At 62.4% G+C, this 17,486-nt stretch overlaps 2 protein-coding genes across 2 annotated transcripts; one reads left to right on the top strand and one right to left on the bottom strand.

Moving 5' to 3' along the window:
- Positions 1-406: 406 nt before the first annotated feature.
- Positions 407-6,530, bottom strand: LOC137676931 (testis-expressed protein 2-like). Its single transcript, XM_068424090.1, is given in 13 exon segments — positions 407-1,026; positions 1,302-1,422; positions 1,746-1,958; positions 2,193-2,330; positions 2,436-2,568; positions 2,721-2,820; positions 2,930-3,076; positions 3,285-3,502; positions 3,769-4,066; positions 4,170-4,370; positions 4,510-4,950; positions 4,952-5,406; positions 6,462-6,530. Coding segments are annotated over 12 exon segments (2,574 nt in total). The 5' UTR covers positions 5,390-5,406; positions 6,462-6,530; the 3' UTR covers positions 407-900.
- Positions 6,531-9,739: 3,209 nt separating this feature from the next.
- On the top strand, positions 9,740-11,362 carry MSRB1 (methionine sulfoxide reductase B1). The gene is made up of 4 exons (XM_068424101.1): positions 9,740-9,848; positions 10,374-10,516; positions 10,635-10,749; positions 11,239-11,362. Exons 1-4 carry the CDS (start codon positions 9,794-9,796, stop codon positions 11,268-11,270), a joined length of 345 nt encoding a protein of 114 aa, XP_068280202.1. The 5' UTR covers positions 9,740-9,793; the 3' UTR covers positions 11,271-11,362.
- The last annotated feature ends 6,124 nt before the right edge of the window (positions 11,363-17,486 follow it).

Raw genomic sequence — 17,486 nt, 5'->3', positions numbered from 1 at the left:
TCCTCAGCAGGTGGGGATGGGACAAGTAGCACTAGAGACTGTCCCAGTTGGACCCTGTCCATATGGGCCAGCCAAGTGTCTGCTCCATCCTCTGGATCCTCCCTTTCCTTTGCCCGGTGAATTTTTTCCCACTGCCTGTGTTCACCCAAACCACGGTGAAGACTCCCCTTCCTCTCTTCCAGAGGAGAGCAGAGCAGGTACTGGCACTTCTGCCCCAGTTTCTGTTGGGACGACAGGGCCTCCCCGAGCATCAGTGCCCTCGCAGCCCCTCGCACGCACACCCAGGCACTCCTTTTGCTGAGCTGAAAGTGTGACCCGTGGGCTTCTCTGCACAAAGCCCCATGATCCCGGCCAGCATCCTCAGCAGACGTGGGACCTTGCGTACAATAAGGTGGCTGCTAGGTGAGACTGGGCAGTGATGGATTTATTCAGATTTTGGTTTCCCACCCATGCTTTCCTTGCAGTCCAGCTGCCTGCGGGCAGGGGGTGACGTGTCTTGGAGCGGTGATGTCTTGGATCAGCGGTGATCACAACTCCTTCAGTGCAGAACTGGTCTGGGCATCCAGCACCCTCTGTGGGAACCAGACAATGGGAAGCCCAGCCCTCCGCTGGTCCAGAGCTGGCCCCTCAACCAGGAGTCCTGGGAACCTGGTAGGAGGTGCATGAAGTTCTTGGGTCTCCAGCAAACCCCTTGCCCTGGGGTCTGGTTCTGCTCTGAGTGTGTGCTTGCAGTATTTAAGGAAGAGGCTCATCTACAACAGTGCTGAGGATGAGATGAACCAAGCAGCTCAGACCCCATGGCATAGCCCTGGATGCAGTCAGGGGCCAGGCCCTGGCTGGCTCCGTGTCCCAGCGAGGTCCCTGAGCTCTGTGCAGTGTCCCTGCCCTGCCCGTGGGGCTTCAGAGCCTCTTCTCTCCCTTGGCTGGTCGGTCCCCGGGCAGTCCCCCCGTGGGTGGCTGAGGATCCAGGCCAGAGCGCATGATGGGAACGATGAGATCGTCCATGTTTGGCATCACCAAGATTTTCTGAAAAGAAGAATCCAGAATAATGAGTAAGTGGTTTGAATGCCACTACCTGAGTGGTGACACAGTCTGTGTCTGGGAGGAAACCATGTCTCCTCAAGCACTCTGGTGCTCAGAGCACCAGCCCTTGGAGCTCGTTACTTAAGTTGTGTTTCTTGACTGTCCAAAGCTGGACAGACCAGATCAGGTTTTGGCTGTTTGTAGGGATAAGCCTGGCCCAAACGGAGGTGTGATTATCCCTGATCGCCCCTTAACAGACCCAGACCGGGGACAGGCACCTGAAATTCGTGCTTCAGCTTCTTCTCGATCCACTCGGTGACATGGAGGAACGTCACCTCCCGCTCGCCCAGCTTTGGGCGCACCTTCAGCTCCAGCTGGGGCGGGACTCGGAAGCTGTACCTGCGAGGGGAAAGGGAAGAGGCAGAAAGCGTCACGTCCCGAATATGTGGCACAGCCCATGTGGCCCCGCTGCTGGGTTTTAGGGATCTGCCTCCTGCGAGGAGGTGGCCGGGTTGCAGCAGGAGCTCTGGGTCCCCAGATCCTGTCTCGGCCTGGGTGGAGGCCAGGAGAAATGAGTCTGAGGTCTGTGAGTCCCTCTGGGAGAAGAGCCCTGGCTCCAGCGCCCCAGGGGAACCTGAAGCCCCAGAGCTTGCTCCTCTGCTGAGCTGCAGGGAGCAAGGGGAGCTGGAGGGAGGATGCATGGGAGGAAGGAGAGCTGGTACCAGACACGGTCTGTCGGTGGTGGAGGGATGTTCACGGCCAAGGTGCCTGCCAGCTCCTGCACCTCCACTGTCAGCAGCAGCGGCGTGTTGGAAACCTCCTCGATCTTCTTTTTGATGAACTCGTTCTCAGTGGCCTTCTGGAAGTACTTGGACTTGGCGATCTTGTCCACGAAGCGCAGGATCTTCCGGCTCGTGCTGTTGCTGCTGACGTGGCTGAAGCCAGGGGAGCCACAGCTCAGCAGCGGGGTGGGAGCTGGAGCCACGCTGGCTTTCGGCATCCCCCAGCCATCCGTCGCAGCACCCGCAGGGATGGGAGCCCCTGGGAAGGGCTGCCACCACGTGCCAGGGTCCCCCTTCCCGGGGAAAACATCCCTGAGCCAACACAGGGGATCCCCCCCCAGCATCTCCCCACCCACCCCATGGCGCAGACCCCGAACAGCCCCTTACCCCTCGGCGCCGGACAGCGGGACCCGCTCCCCCAGCGCTCCTGCGGGCTCCGCGGTGGCAACGTCTTCCTCGTCGGAGGAGCCGGCGCTGGACGACTCTGCGTCGCTGTCTGCCAGCAGGATCAGCCGTGGCCTGGCCCTGCGAGCCCCGGGGAGCATCAGGGGGGTGCCCTGGGGCCAGCACCCTCTCGCCTCGCTCAGGTAGGAGGGGATGATGGCAGCCAGCCGTGCACAGCCTCCTTACCCCTCTCCGCCTGCCTCTGCTGGGCCGCTCTCCTCTGCAGCGCTCTCCTTCCCCAGCTTGCAGAGGTTCATCTTCGTCTCGAGCGTCATCTGCAAGGAGCCGCTGTAGGTGACCTCCATGTCCACCCAGAGCCCTGCCGGGGAGAGGGATGGGGCAAGACCCCATCAGCACCGCAGGGCCGAGGGCTGCTCATGTCCTTGCTGAAACCTCCCTGCTTCGGGGACCAGACTGGCACCTCGATAACAGCCACTGTGGGGCCAGCCCTGGGGTCTCTGCTGCTCTTACCCTGGTCATTGATGGTGGGGTTGGAGGCGCTGAGGACCGAGGGGATGGATGTGCCCATGTCCAGCTCCGTCAGCGTCAGCTCGTTCATGAAATACGGGAGCTGATGGAGGGAAACCACACAGGGGTGGTCACGGCAGCCTGGCACCCGCCGTGGGGCCTCGTTGACGGCACGGGGCTCCTGCGGGTGCTGTGACGCTCCTGCCTCTCACCTTGATCTTGCTCAGCTTCTTCTGGATCTTGCTGGACACCTGCTCAGCCCAGTATCGCTCCTGGAGGAAGTCCCAGAAGATGCGCCCCACCAGCGCGTTCATCCAGGCCAGGCACGCCTCGCTGCGCCCGGCCCCGGCCTCGCCGAGCTGCCAAGGGACAGAAGCCATGAGCCCCTGGAGCGAGGTGGCCCCATGAGCGGTGGGACCCGCTGGCTGGGTGCTCCCCTGTGCCACGGGACCGCGGCACCGGGAGGGAGCAGAGGAACCCCAGGACTGGCCGAGGCAGCACGCAGGGTCCGGCAGCCTCCGCTTAGCACCCGTGTCCCGCTCCCAGGGCTGGATTTGTCCCACTCACCTTTGTGGGCGTGGGGCTGCCCAGTGCTCCGTGAGAGGGGCTCCGCTCCGGGCTGCCCCCCACCTGCGCTGGCACGAATCGGGCCATGTAGGTGCAGTAATCCAGGAAAATCTTCTGTCGGACGCTCCCCGCCAGGTCCTTGGGTGGGACGGCCGAGGGGATGTCCTCGGCGCTCCCCCCGCTGCTGCTGCCGCTGCTCTGTGGAGCTGGTCCCGTGCCTGGGGACATGAGCAGGTCAGGATAGCATGAGGGGTGACATGCTGCCCGTCTGTGATGCCAGTGACATGCCACCCACCCTATGCTGGCGAGGGGCATCCTCGAGGCTCTCCCTGGGGCTGCAAATGCTCTTGGCTCTGGGCTCCCCCATCTCCCCCCACGCTCGCCGCTGCCTACCAAGGGCTTGTCCTCCTGGCACACGTGCAGCACCCCAGATTGGTCCCAGCGCAGGGCAAGGGCCACGGTGGCCACAGTGGCCACATCTCACCTGCCCCGGCTTCGCCACGGCTGCTGCTGGCTGTCCCACGGGAGGCTCGCACGAGGTGCTGGTACCACTCCTCCTTCTCCCTCCCCGTCCGCCCGAAGAGGTACAGGCACCTCTCCCTGCAGTCCCCCGGCACCTCCTGCCCCGGCGCCTTCTTTGTCCCTTCTTCCCTCTGCAGCTCCGCGTCCTGCTCCTCGCTGCTCCTGCACTCCCCCTCCGCCGGGTCAGGGAGGAGGACGCAGATGGGGTATTTCTTGTTCCACGTCCGCTTTCGGGCCAGGCTGGGGGGGCAGAGGAAGACCTACAACCCCGAGAGCGGCGGTGAGGCCGGGGTGCCGGGGGGTCCTGCAAGGGGAGAGCCCTGGCTCCCATGGGGGGGTGGTCCTTGGCACCGCCGGACCCACCTTGGCGTCGCTCAGGTCGTAGCAGCGGTGGCTGACGAAGACGGCGTCGAGGATTTCCTCCTCGAAGGTGGCTCGGCGCGGGATGTTGCTCTTGGGGTAGGAGAGCTTGAGGGTGGCCCCATCCAGCGTGGCGAGCACCGAGTGCGTGAGCGAGGGGTGGAAAAGCTCGGGGTCGTAGACGTGCAGCTGGTTCATCCAGCCCTGGGTGGGGGGAGAGGCAGCCGGCTGCTTCCCACTGTGCCGTACGGGGCGGCAGCCTGCACCCGCCGTGGGCTCGGCACCCCCAGCCCCGGGCTCCCCTCCAGCCACCCCCCAGCACCCCGCACCGCCCCTCTCCTACCTGGAGGTGGTGGGTTTCCCGCGGCTCCCCCAGGAGCAGCCTGGGGCGCAGGTGGCCCCGCGGTCCCTGTGCCGCTGGTGGAGGCTTCGGCACGAGGAGGAGGATGGCGAGGAAGCCCAGCACCAGCCCGCAGATGAGTCCCAGGCAGAGGCCGGCGGCGTAGGGCGGCAGCGGCAGGATGAAGTAGCCGTAGGCGAGGAGGGCGATGGAGGCGAGGGCTCTGCCCGGCACCGTGCCCCCTGGCCGTGCCGCCGGCGGCTCCTCGGCGGGTGCCAGCGGGGGCTCGGGGTCCCGCTGCGCCACCTCCACCACCTGGATCACGTCCCCGTAGGAGCAGATCTCGTAGCGGCAGTTCAGGGTGGGCTCCCAGGGGCTCCAGTCCCGCGCCTGGCGGCCCCCGGCCCCGCGGCCCCCCCCCGGCCTCCTGCCCCGCGGCACCCGCCTTCGCCCGGGGCGCGGGGCCGCTCTCCTCTGCCATGAGCCGGCTGAGCCGGCTGAGGGGCTCCTGCACGGCCTCCGACAGCCGCCTCTTGGTGTCCTCCAGCCTGGCCTCGCGCAGCCGGAGCAGGGCGGCGCGGCTCTCCGACGGCGAGACGCTGGGCGAGGACGGGGCCGTGCGGGACTTGGCCGGGCTCAGCCGGGGCTGGGGGGCCCGCGGGAGGTCACCCAGGAGCATCCCCCCGGGTTGGGGCGAGGAGGGAGCCTTCGTGTCCCTGTCCACGGCAAAAATGGGCCCGTAGCCATCCCGGCCGCCGCCGTCCTCCCTGGTGTCGGTGGGATGGGGCCCATCGGTGTCCCCGCGCCGAGGCGAGCCCGGGAACGGTGCCAGGGTCGGAGAGGCGTCCGCCGCCGCCGCAGCCGGGTCTGCCATCGCTCGCATCGCCCACGGCGCCGGTGCTGCTGAGGGAACGGGGGGAAGGAGCTCAGCTTCGTCCCACCTCGAGGCACAGCGTGTGCCTGCCCCGGTCCTGCCTTCCCCACCGGCACCGCCGCGAGCCACCGAGCAGGAGCGGGGTGTCCCTGGGGACCCCGTCACCACGAGCTGGGCACCTCCCAGCCTACTTGGGGATGCCCTTGGGGCCACGGGGCTGCCAGCGGCCAGAGGCTCGTGGCTCTCCCTGCGCTTCCCGGCCGGGATGGGACGGAGAAGGCACCGCGGGAAGAGGAGCCCAGGGACAGTGTGCGGGGAACCGCTTGTGTGATGAGGACAAACCCCAGCCAGGCAATTAGCAACGGAGCCTCTGAGGCCTGATTTAGGAAGGAAGGGAGGCTGGAGGCTGCAGGACGGGCTCTGCAGGGCCATCACGGGGCTGAGCCCGGCACCCAGCGGGTTTGTGGGGTGCTCAAGCTCCGCCACCGTCCCCTTCCCCTCGCAGCGTCACTGTGGCAGGAGCGGGGACACCGTCCCGTGGGAGCCGGGGCCGAGCAGGACGCTGGCACCGGCGGGTGCTGCCCCTCGGGCTGCCTCACACCTGCCGCCTGCATCGCCCTGGGTCATCAAGGCACTTCGCTGCCACAAATTAATTACAGGCTGTGCCGCGGCTGCCTCCAGCGCCGGTTATAGAACCTCACGCTGTGTGGCTTTTGCTTTGCTTCTGATTTACAGGAGCCACTTGTTAACCCCAAATAATCCCCGGGTGGTTACTCCGGGGATGCCCAGCGCCCCGGAGGAGCCCTGGCTGCGGGGCTGGCACCATCCAGCCTGCAGGCAGGGCTGTTGGCACCACTGGCAGACAGAGCGGGCTGGGCACCGCGCAAAGCACCGGGACAGCAAAACGGGGAGCGAGCAGAGGAGAATGAGCAGCAGAGCTGGGCTGGAGAAGGGACCCCTTCCCCAAGGCCGCGGGGCCCCGCACACCTCCCACCCAAGCCGGGACCCCCACTTGCCCCTCGTCATGCGGGTTTCCCAGTGGCCCCATGCCCCAGTATCCCCAGCCCTCGGCTGTGCCTACCAGAAAGCCCCAGGGCTGGTCCTCGGCTGGTGCTGCAAGTTAGGGGGACCCCAACTCCCCTGCACTTGCCGTGGGCTCGGGGCTCTGCTGCGCCGTGCCTGGCTTTTCGTTCCCACCGCTCCGGGATTTGTGGGTTTTAAATGCTGAAAAAAAAAAAAAAAGATGATGACTGTTTCCTGAGAGACCATTAGCACAGTGGGAGACGGAGATAATAATAGCCTGGGTTGGTACGGGGGTTTTCATCGGGCAGGGACGTCACGTACGGCGGGGGCTATGGATGCGCTGCCGAAATGCAGCCACCTCTGGGAGTGTGGGTGGCCGGGAGGGTGGAGAGCACCAGCACCCCGAGATGGCGGGTCCACACGGAGCAGCCCCGGTGAAGGCTTCAGAGAGCAAATATCCCAGAATCCCAGAATCAATGAGGTTGGAAGAGCCCTCTGGGACCATCGAGTCCAACCATTGCCCTGACACCACCATGGCAACTAGACCAGGGCACTAAGTGCCATGTCCAGGCTTTTCTTAAACCCCTCCAGAGATGGTGACTCCACCACCTCCCTGGGCAGCCCCTTCCAATGGCTAATGACCCTTGCTGAGAAGAAATGCTTCCTAATGTCCAACCTGAACCTCCCCTGGCCAAGCTTGAGGCTGTGTCCTCTTGTCCTATCGCTGGTTGCCTGGGAGAAGAGGCCAACTCCCACTGCGCTACAACCTCCCTTCAGGTAGTTGTAGGCTGCACTAAGGTCACCTCTGAGCCTCCTCTTCTCCAGGCTGAACAACGACCCAGAGGTGCCCCTGGAGCTGGCTCCGCGGTGCCAGCACTAACCCACCTTCCAGACCAGAGCTTGTCCCCAGCCTGTGACCACGGGCACATGCAGGGTTGGGGGATTTTCTGTGCTGTTTGTAGGATAAACTGAATATGAGGGTCCTTTTCGTCACTTCTGGTGGTAAGCTGGGTGGGCATGGCTGGGTGAAGGATGGATGGGGACGGCCGCTCCCAGGTGGGCACTGCCCGACTGGAGTTTACTTTTGTTGTAAAATCGTGGAGAATTAATCAAAAAATTAATCTCCAGTTAACGGGAGGTGCCGGTGGCGGGGACGGAGGGCTGGGGACGGTGGCACAGCTCTACCTGGGCACGGAGGAGGCTCTCGTCACCCAGCCTAACGAGCTGGAAATCCCTCATCTAATTATCTCCACCATGTACCGCTGCAGAAAGCCGATGGCTGTGGTTATCAGCGCGTAACTGGCGAGCTCTCCTACAGCCTGTGGTCAGGGAGCGCGGGGCTTCGGGGAAAGTCTCGCTGCGACCTCAGGACATCGCTTTGGTCCTGCTTCCACAGCGCATCGCTCCTTCTCAGGGGGTTTACTGGTGGATACTGGAGCAGGTTTCATGCTGCTGGGGGAGCAAGGAGCCAGGCAGGCTTTGGCACGGCACGAACGGCCCCAGGGCGGCTGTGCCTGCGGGGATGCTCGGAGCCAGCCAGCCTCAGCACCCAGCCTGGTCCCCCAGTGACCCGCACCCAAAGCCACCCCACCACCCTGTGCTGCCCCAGGGTTGAGCTCAGCCTTTCCACCACTATGGACTTCACTTCGCCCCTGTGCCTCAGCCGTCCCCATCCTCTGCCCATCTTCCCAAGACCTTCGCACCCCTCGTGGCCCTTGCAGCTCCCGGGAGAGCTCGCAGGAGCCTTTCCCCACACCTCGCTCGTCTCATCTCGGGGGATCATCAAGGAGGCGCATTCAAACCAGCACATCACCCGTCCTCCGTGCGGTGACACGGCGTGTCCTCGGCTCCCCGCCACCCCACGGTGCTGCAGCAAGAGCCCCTTCCTCCCCCTGCCCGGGCGCCTGCCACTGATCATCAATCCCCGGGGCTGGAGTGGGGAGCTCAGCCCGCCCGAGATGAAAGCCTGACCTAATTCAAACCGGCAGCATCCAGTGGGCAGGAGCACGGCCAGCGCTGGCCCCACGCGGGGGTTTCCACGCCGGGCACAGCCCCGGGATGAGCTCCTGGCTGATGGACATGTTGGTTGGCATCAGGGGGCAGGGAGTCACCTGGGGTTGCCATCAGGGAGCCACCCGGGGATGCCATCCAGCAGCAGGGCCGGCTCCTCGGGACAGCCCCTGGCGTCTGTCCGAAGGGCACCGGCGTTTTTGCTCTTGCACCAGGGAAGGTGCAATTTCCGTGAGGTCCCACCGGACTCACCCGAGGGTCCTCAGGTAAAACTAGGGAAGAAGAGACTCGTGGTGCCTGGTTTTGTGGAAGGAAAAGGAAGCCGCAAGCAGCTCATCCCCTCCCGGCGCCTGCCAAGGAGCCGCTGCCTGCGGTTCACCTTCAAAGCCGGTACCTTGCCGCATGCCGGGCTGCCGCCGCCGCCTCCCGGAGCCCCCCGCACCCCACGAAGGGGCACAGCCGGGACCCCGCATCGCCTCCCCGCGCTGCCCTCCGTGGGGAGGGTCCCCACGGGTGACTCTGGCTGCGCTCGGGGTGGTGGCACGGGTGGTCCCTGCCGAGCCTGCGCCCGCACCCACCCGCCGAGACCCTGGAGTGGGTGCGGGGGGGACCCCCGAGTGCGTCCCACGAGCTGCCCAACCTCCCCGCGGGGCCCCGCTCCCGCAGCACCGGTACCTGCGCCGGACGGGGGGTCCCGGGGAGTCGGTCCTGGTGCTGCAGGAGGGTGAGCGGTCCCGGTGCCGCCGGGGAGACGGGCTGGTCCCAGTGCCGGGGGAGAACCGGTGCTGGTGCCGAGGGGGGAGGATGACAGGGGGCTCAGTCCCGGTGCCGGGGGAGGATCGGGCCCTGTGCCGGGGAAAAAGAGCCGGTGCCGGTGCTGAAGGAGGCCGGCCGGTCCCGGTGCCGGGATCCAGGGACCGATGCCGGTGCCGGCAGAGGAGGGTCGGGGCCGGGGGCGAAGAGCCGGTGCTGGAGGCGGAGGGTCCGTCCTGGCCCCGGTGCCGGGTGCGGGTGACCGGTGCCGGGCTGCAGCTCGCCCCGCTCCGGCCGGCGGTGCCGGAGCATCCGCAGGACCGTGCCGGGCTCCCGCTCCGCCCCGCGCCCCCCGCTCCGCCCCGCGCCCCCCCCGCAGCCCGGCGGGGCGGCCCCCCCCGCACCCTCCCCACCACGGCGGCCTTCGGGGGGCTGCGGGGCCCGGCCCGGGGCTCCCCGCGGCGGGAGGGAGGGGGGTGCGGGACCCCCCCCTCGGGTACCGGGACCCCCCCGGTCCTGCCTGCCCCAGAGCGCCCCCTGGCGGCCCCGGGAGGGCGCGGCGGCGGGGGCGGAGCGGGGCGGGGCGGGGGGGGGCAGCGGAACCGGGCCGGGGCGGCGGCCGCAGCCATGTCCTTCTGCTCCTTCCTGGGGGGCGAGGTGCTCAAGGACCACTTCGAGCCGGGTGAGCGGGGCCGGGGCGCGGAGGGGGGGCCCCGAGGGGCCTGTAGGTTCCCGGTGGGGCTGGGGTGTTCCCCGCCGTGGGAGCGGGCGGGGGGGGGCAGAGGGTATCCCCCACCGGGGCTGCGGTAACCCGGGGTTGAGGGGGAGGTGTCCTTCTTGTGGGGCGTCCTCCACCCGTGGGGACCGGGCTCGGGGTCCCCTCTGTGGGGTCCGTGTTGGGGGGTGGGGTGGGGGACAGGCTGCCTGCAGGGGTTGGGGGGTGTCCCTGGAGGGGCTGGCGTGGGGGGGGGACCCATCCAGCTGAGGAGCTTCTATAGGGGATGTGGGTCCTGCCCCACGTCCCAGCCCTGGGGGTCTGGCAGCAGGAGCTGGCAGTGGCCCATGCGGGCAAAGTCCAGCGCGGGTGCCCCGTGTCACCCTGGTGACATGTCCCCACCGCTGCCCACCCCATCCCCAGTGATCGCTGCTGGGAGGGGGGCTGGGGGGCTGCCCCCCACACTGACCCCTCTCCTGCCGCCCTCCCCAGGTATCTACGTCTGTGCCAAGTGCGGCCATGAGCTGTTCTCCAGCCGGGCCAAGTACGAGCACTCGTCGCCGTGGCCGGCCTTCACCGAGACCCTCCGCGAGGACAGCGTGGCCAAGCGCCCGGAGCGGCCGGGGGCTTTGAAGGTGCCGATTCTGAAACCTTTGGGAAACAGAAAAAAAAAACAAACCCCACAGGCTTTTTTTTGATGAGCCTGAGCGCTGAGAAAGGCCGCTTGCTGTCACACCCTCTCCTTGCGTTTAGGTGTCCTGTGGCAAGTGTGGCAACGGGCTCGGCCACGAGTTCCTCAACGACGGGCCGAAGAGGGGGCAGTCCCGCTTCTGAATATTCAGCAGCTCGCTGAAGTTCCTCCCCAAAGGTAAAGGCTGCGGCTTGGTGGCTGTTTCAGCCCATGTGGTTATTTTGGGGGAAGCTGCTGATAGCCGGGCCGCGTGCTGTGCCACGCACTGGTTTCGTTCGGGTAAGCCAAGGAGCCGCTCGCATCCTGGGGGTGCTGATCAACAGCTGGCTAAACATGAGCCAGCAGTGTGCCCAGGTGGCCAAGAAGGCCAATGGCATCCTGGCCTCTATCAGGAATAGTGTAGCCAGCCGGTCTGGGGAAGGGATCGTCCCTCTGTACTGGGCACTGGTGAGGCTGCACCTTGAATCCTGTGTCCAGTTCTGGGCCCCGCACTTCAAGAGAGATGTTGAGGTGTTGGAGCGAGTGCAGAGGAGGGCGACCAAGCTGGGGAAGGGTCTGGAGGGTCTGACCTCCGAGGAACGGCTGAGGGAGCTGGGGGGGTTTAGCCTGGAGAAGAGGCTAAAGAAAGAAACACAAGCCCTGATTTTTTGTCTCCCCCTCTTCTAGGCGAAGCAGGCAAGGACTTGAAGGGGAAGTAAGCGAGCTGCTCGACTTGGCACACTGCTCTTGGGCCGATCCTGCGTGCACCGTCCGGTCAGGGGGGCACTGGGAGCAAGAGAAACCCCAAAGAAGCTCCTGGTGTCCCCAGGCCGGTTCCCTCTCGGGGATGCTCCGACTCGGGGTGCTGGGAAGAGCACGGGGGAGGCGAGGGGAGAACGGGGTGGCAGGTTGTGTGACCTGTGCCTGAGGGTGTTTCACATGAAGTGGGGTGATGCAGAGGCTACAGCTCTTCATTTTACCCCCCCGTACCCCCTCCCCACCCCTGCTCTCCCCAGCATCCCTGCCTCTGCTGAGCTCTGGGGCGGTTCTGCTGTTGATGTCAGCCAGGACGCTCTCAGATCACAGCCAGGAGGGGCCAATTCTGCCCTGGCACCGACGCGACCCAGAGTCACTCCACTGGCACTGCCAGGGAGTGACGCTGGCTTAGCTGAGGGCAGAGTCTGGGTTAATCCCTGGTGCTATTCTGGGCTGGGATCATGGTATGAATTGCCCTATATAAACCCTTCCAGGGTGCTAGGGCAAGGATGATTTTATGATGCCACTGGAAAGCATCCAGGTGGTTTACCCCTCTGCCCCTTTTGCACACAGGAGAGACAGCTCTAGATTCCCTACGTCCTCTGGCCTTCGTTCTGCCTCGGCCTTACACCAGGTTTATCACTGTGCTGTAAAACCCCGGGCACTGACGGTTCCTCCTCGCTGGACGCTGGAGCAAGGGAGGCCGGTGCTGGGCTCAGGGGCTGCGCTTTGCACAACTCGGGCTTCAGGAATCAGCTCGGAAGGGCCGTGCCACTGATTTCTCCTTAATTCAGCATCTGATTCATGGCTCGGGGGCACCTCGTAGGCTTTTCTCTGGGTGCATTTTGCCTCAACCCCACCGTTACGAGGGCACCGATAAGTGCAACGCGCCAGGTCGTTACCTGGAGCTCGCTGCTGGCCTGGTGCCTCTTTCAATACTGAAAATAAAGCACTGATTCACTGTGTTGGAGAAATAACCCCTTTTTTAAAAAGCACTGGTGATGGCACCCACGTTTTGCTGGGTGAAAGGGGGATGCTGGTGCCTGAAGACCTTCGGGCATTCGTGGGGCCAGAACTTCCATGGGGGAAGGTTTCCTTTCACTCCAGGGAGCGCTTTTTCCCAACTGAAGCTGGTTTTACCTTGGTTCATAGTGTGTTCTTGGTACCTTCTGGGCTGGCAGGATTTCCTGGGCAGAGGGGATCTGAGTTTTAGCAGTGTCTCACCAAGGTTTCCCTGCACGAAGCTGCCTGCAAGACTGGAAGCTACAACCCTTCTCTGCCTCCCGGAGGTCTCCTCACCCCGGCAGGATCGGATATGGGGTTTGTGGAGGCTGGAGACATGAGCTGGGCTTTGCCTGACCCCGGTTCCCTCCTCGGAGGGGGTAAAGTCTGCTCTGGCTTGTGCCCCATGGCATCGTCACCTTCCCCGTGTGTGGGACGACCTTCGCCTCTAATCACTAACCTGAAGGTTCAAGCTGCTTTTTGACCCATTAATCCCCTGGTCTGGCGACCTCCACGTGAGCCCTGGGGTGCAGGAGCTGCCCCTTTGCTTCCCACCCCGCAGCACCGCGGGACCATCCATCCCTGGGCCCCCTCCTGCCCCGCTGCCCCTCGTAGGGGGAGGTATTTTGGGGAGGGGGGAGGTTCCCTGAGATGCTGCAGTGGAAGGAACCCTCCTTGGGAGCGCCGGTGTGAGGGGATGGCGACGATGCCTCCCAGGGAGGTGATGCCACGGGGGACCCAGCCAGGCTTCCACGCTGCCTTGCAGTGCGTGGGTGCAGGCACGGGAGGGTGCAAGCGCTTTTCCTAACCCTTCCCCAGGCGCTACAGGGAGAGGAAGGGTGCTGCTGGGTGGGCACAGCACCCACCTCACCCTCCTGGGCACCCACCCATGCAGCAACGAGCAGGAAAATGACCCCCAAAACCCCTCAGGATGGTTTAAACAGGACGTTTTCCTGGGAATCTGGCCGGAGCCACCGATGCCAGCAGGGATTTTGGTGGGGGGGATTGGCAGGACCTGGTGCTGAGGGGGCAGGATGTGCCCCTGCAGGGCAGACCCCATCCCTGCCCCTTCCCAGCCCCGCTGACCCCGGGTGCTGCGGGGTCCCTCGTCCATCCCACGGGTGGGAATCCCACAACCAGCCCTTCCCCTCTGCCGTTCATCCTCCTTTATTATTACACTAATGACAATTCTGCCTTAATAAGAGGATTTTGCTTAGTCGGGCAAAAGCGGCCCCACATCAGAGACGCGGGTTTAATGACAGAAATTGAATTACATTACCAGGCCGACGCAAACTTCCCTGGTTGTTTGAAAAATCATCCATTTCCCCCGCCGTAGCCTCCAGCTGACCTCCCTTTTTTAGTTTTTTAATTTTTTTATTTGCATGCCACGAGGAGGACCTGCCTCTCCGACCCTCCTCGGGATGGCTCCGGCGGACGGCAAAGCAGCCAGAGCCCAGCGAGATTTAGATTAATTCTCCTAATAAAGACGACAAGCCCTATAGAAATTACGTTATGCAAGGAAAAAAGAAAATGACCCAGAGGCATTAGGAAGCTCTAATTACCATTATTCCTCAGAGCCAGCGCTGCGGGAGGAGGGATCCAGCTGGGCAGCTGCACCCGGCTGCTTTTACCTGGAATTTTCACTCGTATTTCAAGGGTGAAATACCCATCCCGGGGAGCTCACCTGTCCCTCAGCACATCCACCAACAGCTGGAGAAAATTAAAGGCTTATTCCAACTTCATTCGCTGATAATAACTTCATTTCTCCCTATTCTGGGCTGCCTCCCACCCGAGACGCCGCTCGCCGGGCGGGGGGTGATCGCTGACCTCCTTCCTGGGGTTTGTTTAATGTGGCTGAACCTCCCAGAGCCACGAGGTGGGAAAATTTGTTGTTGGTTTGTGGTGTGCGTTAATTAGGGAGATAATGACTGGAAACATTCAGAGCGAGTCTGAGCGCGCCACAAAAATGTTTAGCCCAAGGAAACTTTAAATCTTCCTTTTTTTTTTTGCCTTCCCCAGCTGCTAAAATCCGACTATTTAAGGCAATTAGTGAGGGTTTATTTGTTAGTCAGTCATACTTAGATGCTTGCTTTGGGGTCTTATCTCACGCTCCCAAGTGCACATCGCTTCTGATCATAATATTCATTTTTTGATGTGGGAGCTGGGTCCACTGTGAGCTCCAGCCTTGGCCCAAGAGCATCCCAAGTTTTTGGGGGTGGTTTTCCCTGGGTGGGTATCCCAGAGTCACAGAATCCCAGAATCCCAGAATCAATGAGGTTGGAAGAGCCCTCTGGGCTCATCGAGTCCAACCATGGCCCTGACACCACCATGGCAACTAGACCAGGGCACTAAGTGCCACGTCCAGGCTTTTCTTAAACCCCTCCAGAGATGGTGACTCCACCACCTCCCTGGGCAGCCCCTTCCAACAGCTAATGACCCGTTCCAATGTCTAATAGGACACGGGAGCCCCGTGCCATCATCCGTCCAGCCCCGTGGCTGCTCCCGTGGCCACCTTGATGGGCCACTGCCCAAAATCCCACCACTGGTGGGTGATGCCCGTCCAGGACCCTCCTCTCTGCAATCCTCATGGCATGTGCTTTTGAGCAATACACTTTACTGTCTACAATCATGATTTGTTGCTTGTAAAACCACCGTGATTAACTACAGTTTAGCCTCTTGGTTTCATGTCTTATCGCGTTTCATCTCACACAAAAGACGTTGACGGTCTATTTTCAACTTCAAAGCAAATGCTTCTTGCATGAGCATTAAGGCAGGCAAATATTTAAGCAGAACCTGTATGGTATTAGCGTCCTTGATGTTCCCTGCTGAGTGAGGATTGATGGCTGCCTCCAAAGGCAGGTTTTTCCTATTGTTTTATGCACCAGTGATTAATATTTCATGTTCCCACTGATGTATATCTGCTGGCTGGCACTGGCCTACCCTGACGGTGCTTTCTTCATGTCTTACATGTCCCACTTTTATGCACTTCAATATAGGAAGTGTGACTCTTGGCAGGGCCCTTGGCTCTGATTGAAGCCTCCTGCCTGAGTTTTTCGAATTAAGTTCATCTTGACGGCGTTAGGGCCGATGGCGCGTTCTCCTCCACAGATACCTCTGTCCTGTCGCTTCGTGGAGCTCTGACCCAGCCTGGACCCTTTGCTGCCCCAGCCCAGACCCCTTTGCTGCCCCAGCCCAGACCCCTTTGCTGTCCCAGCTTTCGGGTGGCTGCTGCAGGCTGTGCCCCTCCCCACCTGCCTGTGCACCCGCCTGGATGGGGACAGTGGGGACGGCACCGTGGGGACTGGATCCTGCAGCAGCGAGGGGGTGAGGCTGGATCCTGTCCCACCAGCGCCCTGCAGAGATGGGGGGATATGGACCGGGGTGAGAAACTGCTCCTGTCCCTGGTACCACTCTCTGCTCAGTGCCTATGTGGCCACAGCATCGCCCCAAGCCCATCCTGGCACTGCCATCGCCCTCTGCCTGTGCCACCCTGGGGGGGTTTCTACTCATAGGAAGAAATGCCGCGTTTGCACTGGACTCTCTAGCACTTTTTCACCACAACCCCCCCCAAAAACCCCCGAGCTCCCCGGCCAGCCTTGTCAGGGTGGATGAAAACAGCCCAAGACCAAATTCCTCCGCTTGGAACACGATGACACACTGGCGTGGATTTGTCTGAACGCTAAACATATTAAGGGCAGGAACTGTAAGGGACGGCTCTGCTTATCATCCAGCTTGGAGTTAATATAATTCAATTAGCGTGAACAGTAAATATAGCTCGTTTTAATTTAGATGGAGGGGTTGCTGCGGCTCGATCCTTTAATTTCAGGAGGAGGGAAGCTGTGGGAGGGCTGCCAAGAATTTCTGCAAACCCCACATTTTCTCCAGGGCTGAGGCCACCTCCGAGGAGCCCGTGTGCTTGGCGAGCAGCACCCAGCCAGGGGCTTCCTGAGGGACTGGGGGGAGACGATGGCTTTGAACTATGTCGTTACTCGATGCAAAATACAGAGTGGGAAGGCACCTGGAGGGACCAAGCGGTGTGGTCTGTTGAAAGGGGAAAAGATCAACTTGGGAGGGCGACCAAGCTGGTGAAGGGTCTGGAGGGTCTGACCTCCGAGGAACGGCTGAGGGAGCTGGGGGTGTTTAGCCTGGAGAAGAGGAGGCTCAGAGGTGACCTTAGTGCAGTCTACAACTACCTGAAGGGAGGTTGTAGCGCAGTGGGAGTCGGCCTCTTCTCCCAGGCAACCAGCGATAGGACAAGAGGACACAGCCTCAAGCTTGGCCAGGGGAGGTTCAGGTTGGACATCAGGAAGCATTTCTTCTCAGCAAGGGTCATTAGCCATTGGAAGGGGCTGCCCAGGGAGGTGGTGGAGTCACCATCTCTGGAGGGGTTTAAGAAAAGCCTGGACATGGCACTTAGTGCCCTGGTCTAGTTGCCATGGTGGTGTCAGGGCAATGGTTGGACTCGATGATCCCAGAGGGCTCTTCCAACCTCATTGATTCTGGGATTCTGTGGGAGAGATGCTGGGGACGTGTCCCCAGGGCTTCAGAGGACATTGTAAATGCGTGCATCTTTCCTGCATCACAGCCTATCTTTGTTCCCCTCTGACATCTTGGTGTGTTACGGCCGTGGCCGTGCATGCCAGCAGCACGACGACTCTGCTGGAAATTAACTTCTCTGTGCTTTAAAAAAAAAACCAACGTCGTGGGCATAAAATTCAAAGCAAGAGATCAAACTGGTTAATCTCGGATTAATTTAAGCCGCTGGCTCCAGCGAGCGAAGCGTCGAGGCTCTGGCAGGGGTGTAATGCCTCTCCCAGCCCGTCTGTCCCGGCTGCATGGGGCAGGTCCCTGCTGTCTGTCGGGACGAGCTAACCCCGACCGTGGTGCTTCCCACCCCGAGCAGCAGGACAGAAATCGGGTGCCCGCTCTCCTCCCGGGGAGTCCAGATTGTGGGTGCAGCATGTGGTGAGGTCGGTGATGGGTCGTGGGCTAACGAAGCTCGTGACATCCATCCTTCTCTGCTGGCTGGGCCAAGGGCAGTGTTTTCTATCATCTCTCCTGACATTACCGCATAGCTTCGATTGCGCTTAATTGAAATAGCTCATTTAACTGATGGCTCCTAAGATGCAATCCTGGAGATTGTCCCTTCTGTCCAGCCCATGTGTACAGAGGGATGG

Source organism: Nyctibius grandis, chromosome Z (genome assembly GCF_013368605.1).
Source record: "Nyctibius grandis isolate bNycGra1 chromosome Z, bNycGra1.pri, whole genome shotgun sequence".
Lineage (NCBI taxonomy): Eukaryota > Metazoa > Chordata > Aves > Nyctibiiformes > Nyctibiidae > Nyctibius > Nyctibius grandis.
The sequence above is the reverse complement of the archived record's forward strand: the minus strand, read 5'-3'. Positions and strand labels throughout refer to the sequence as shown.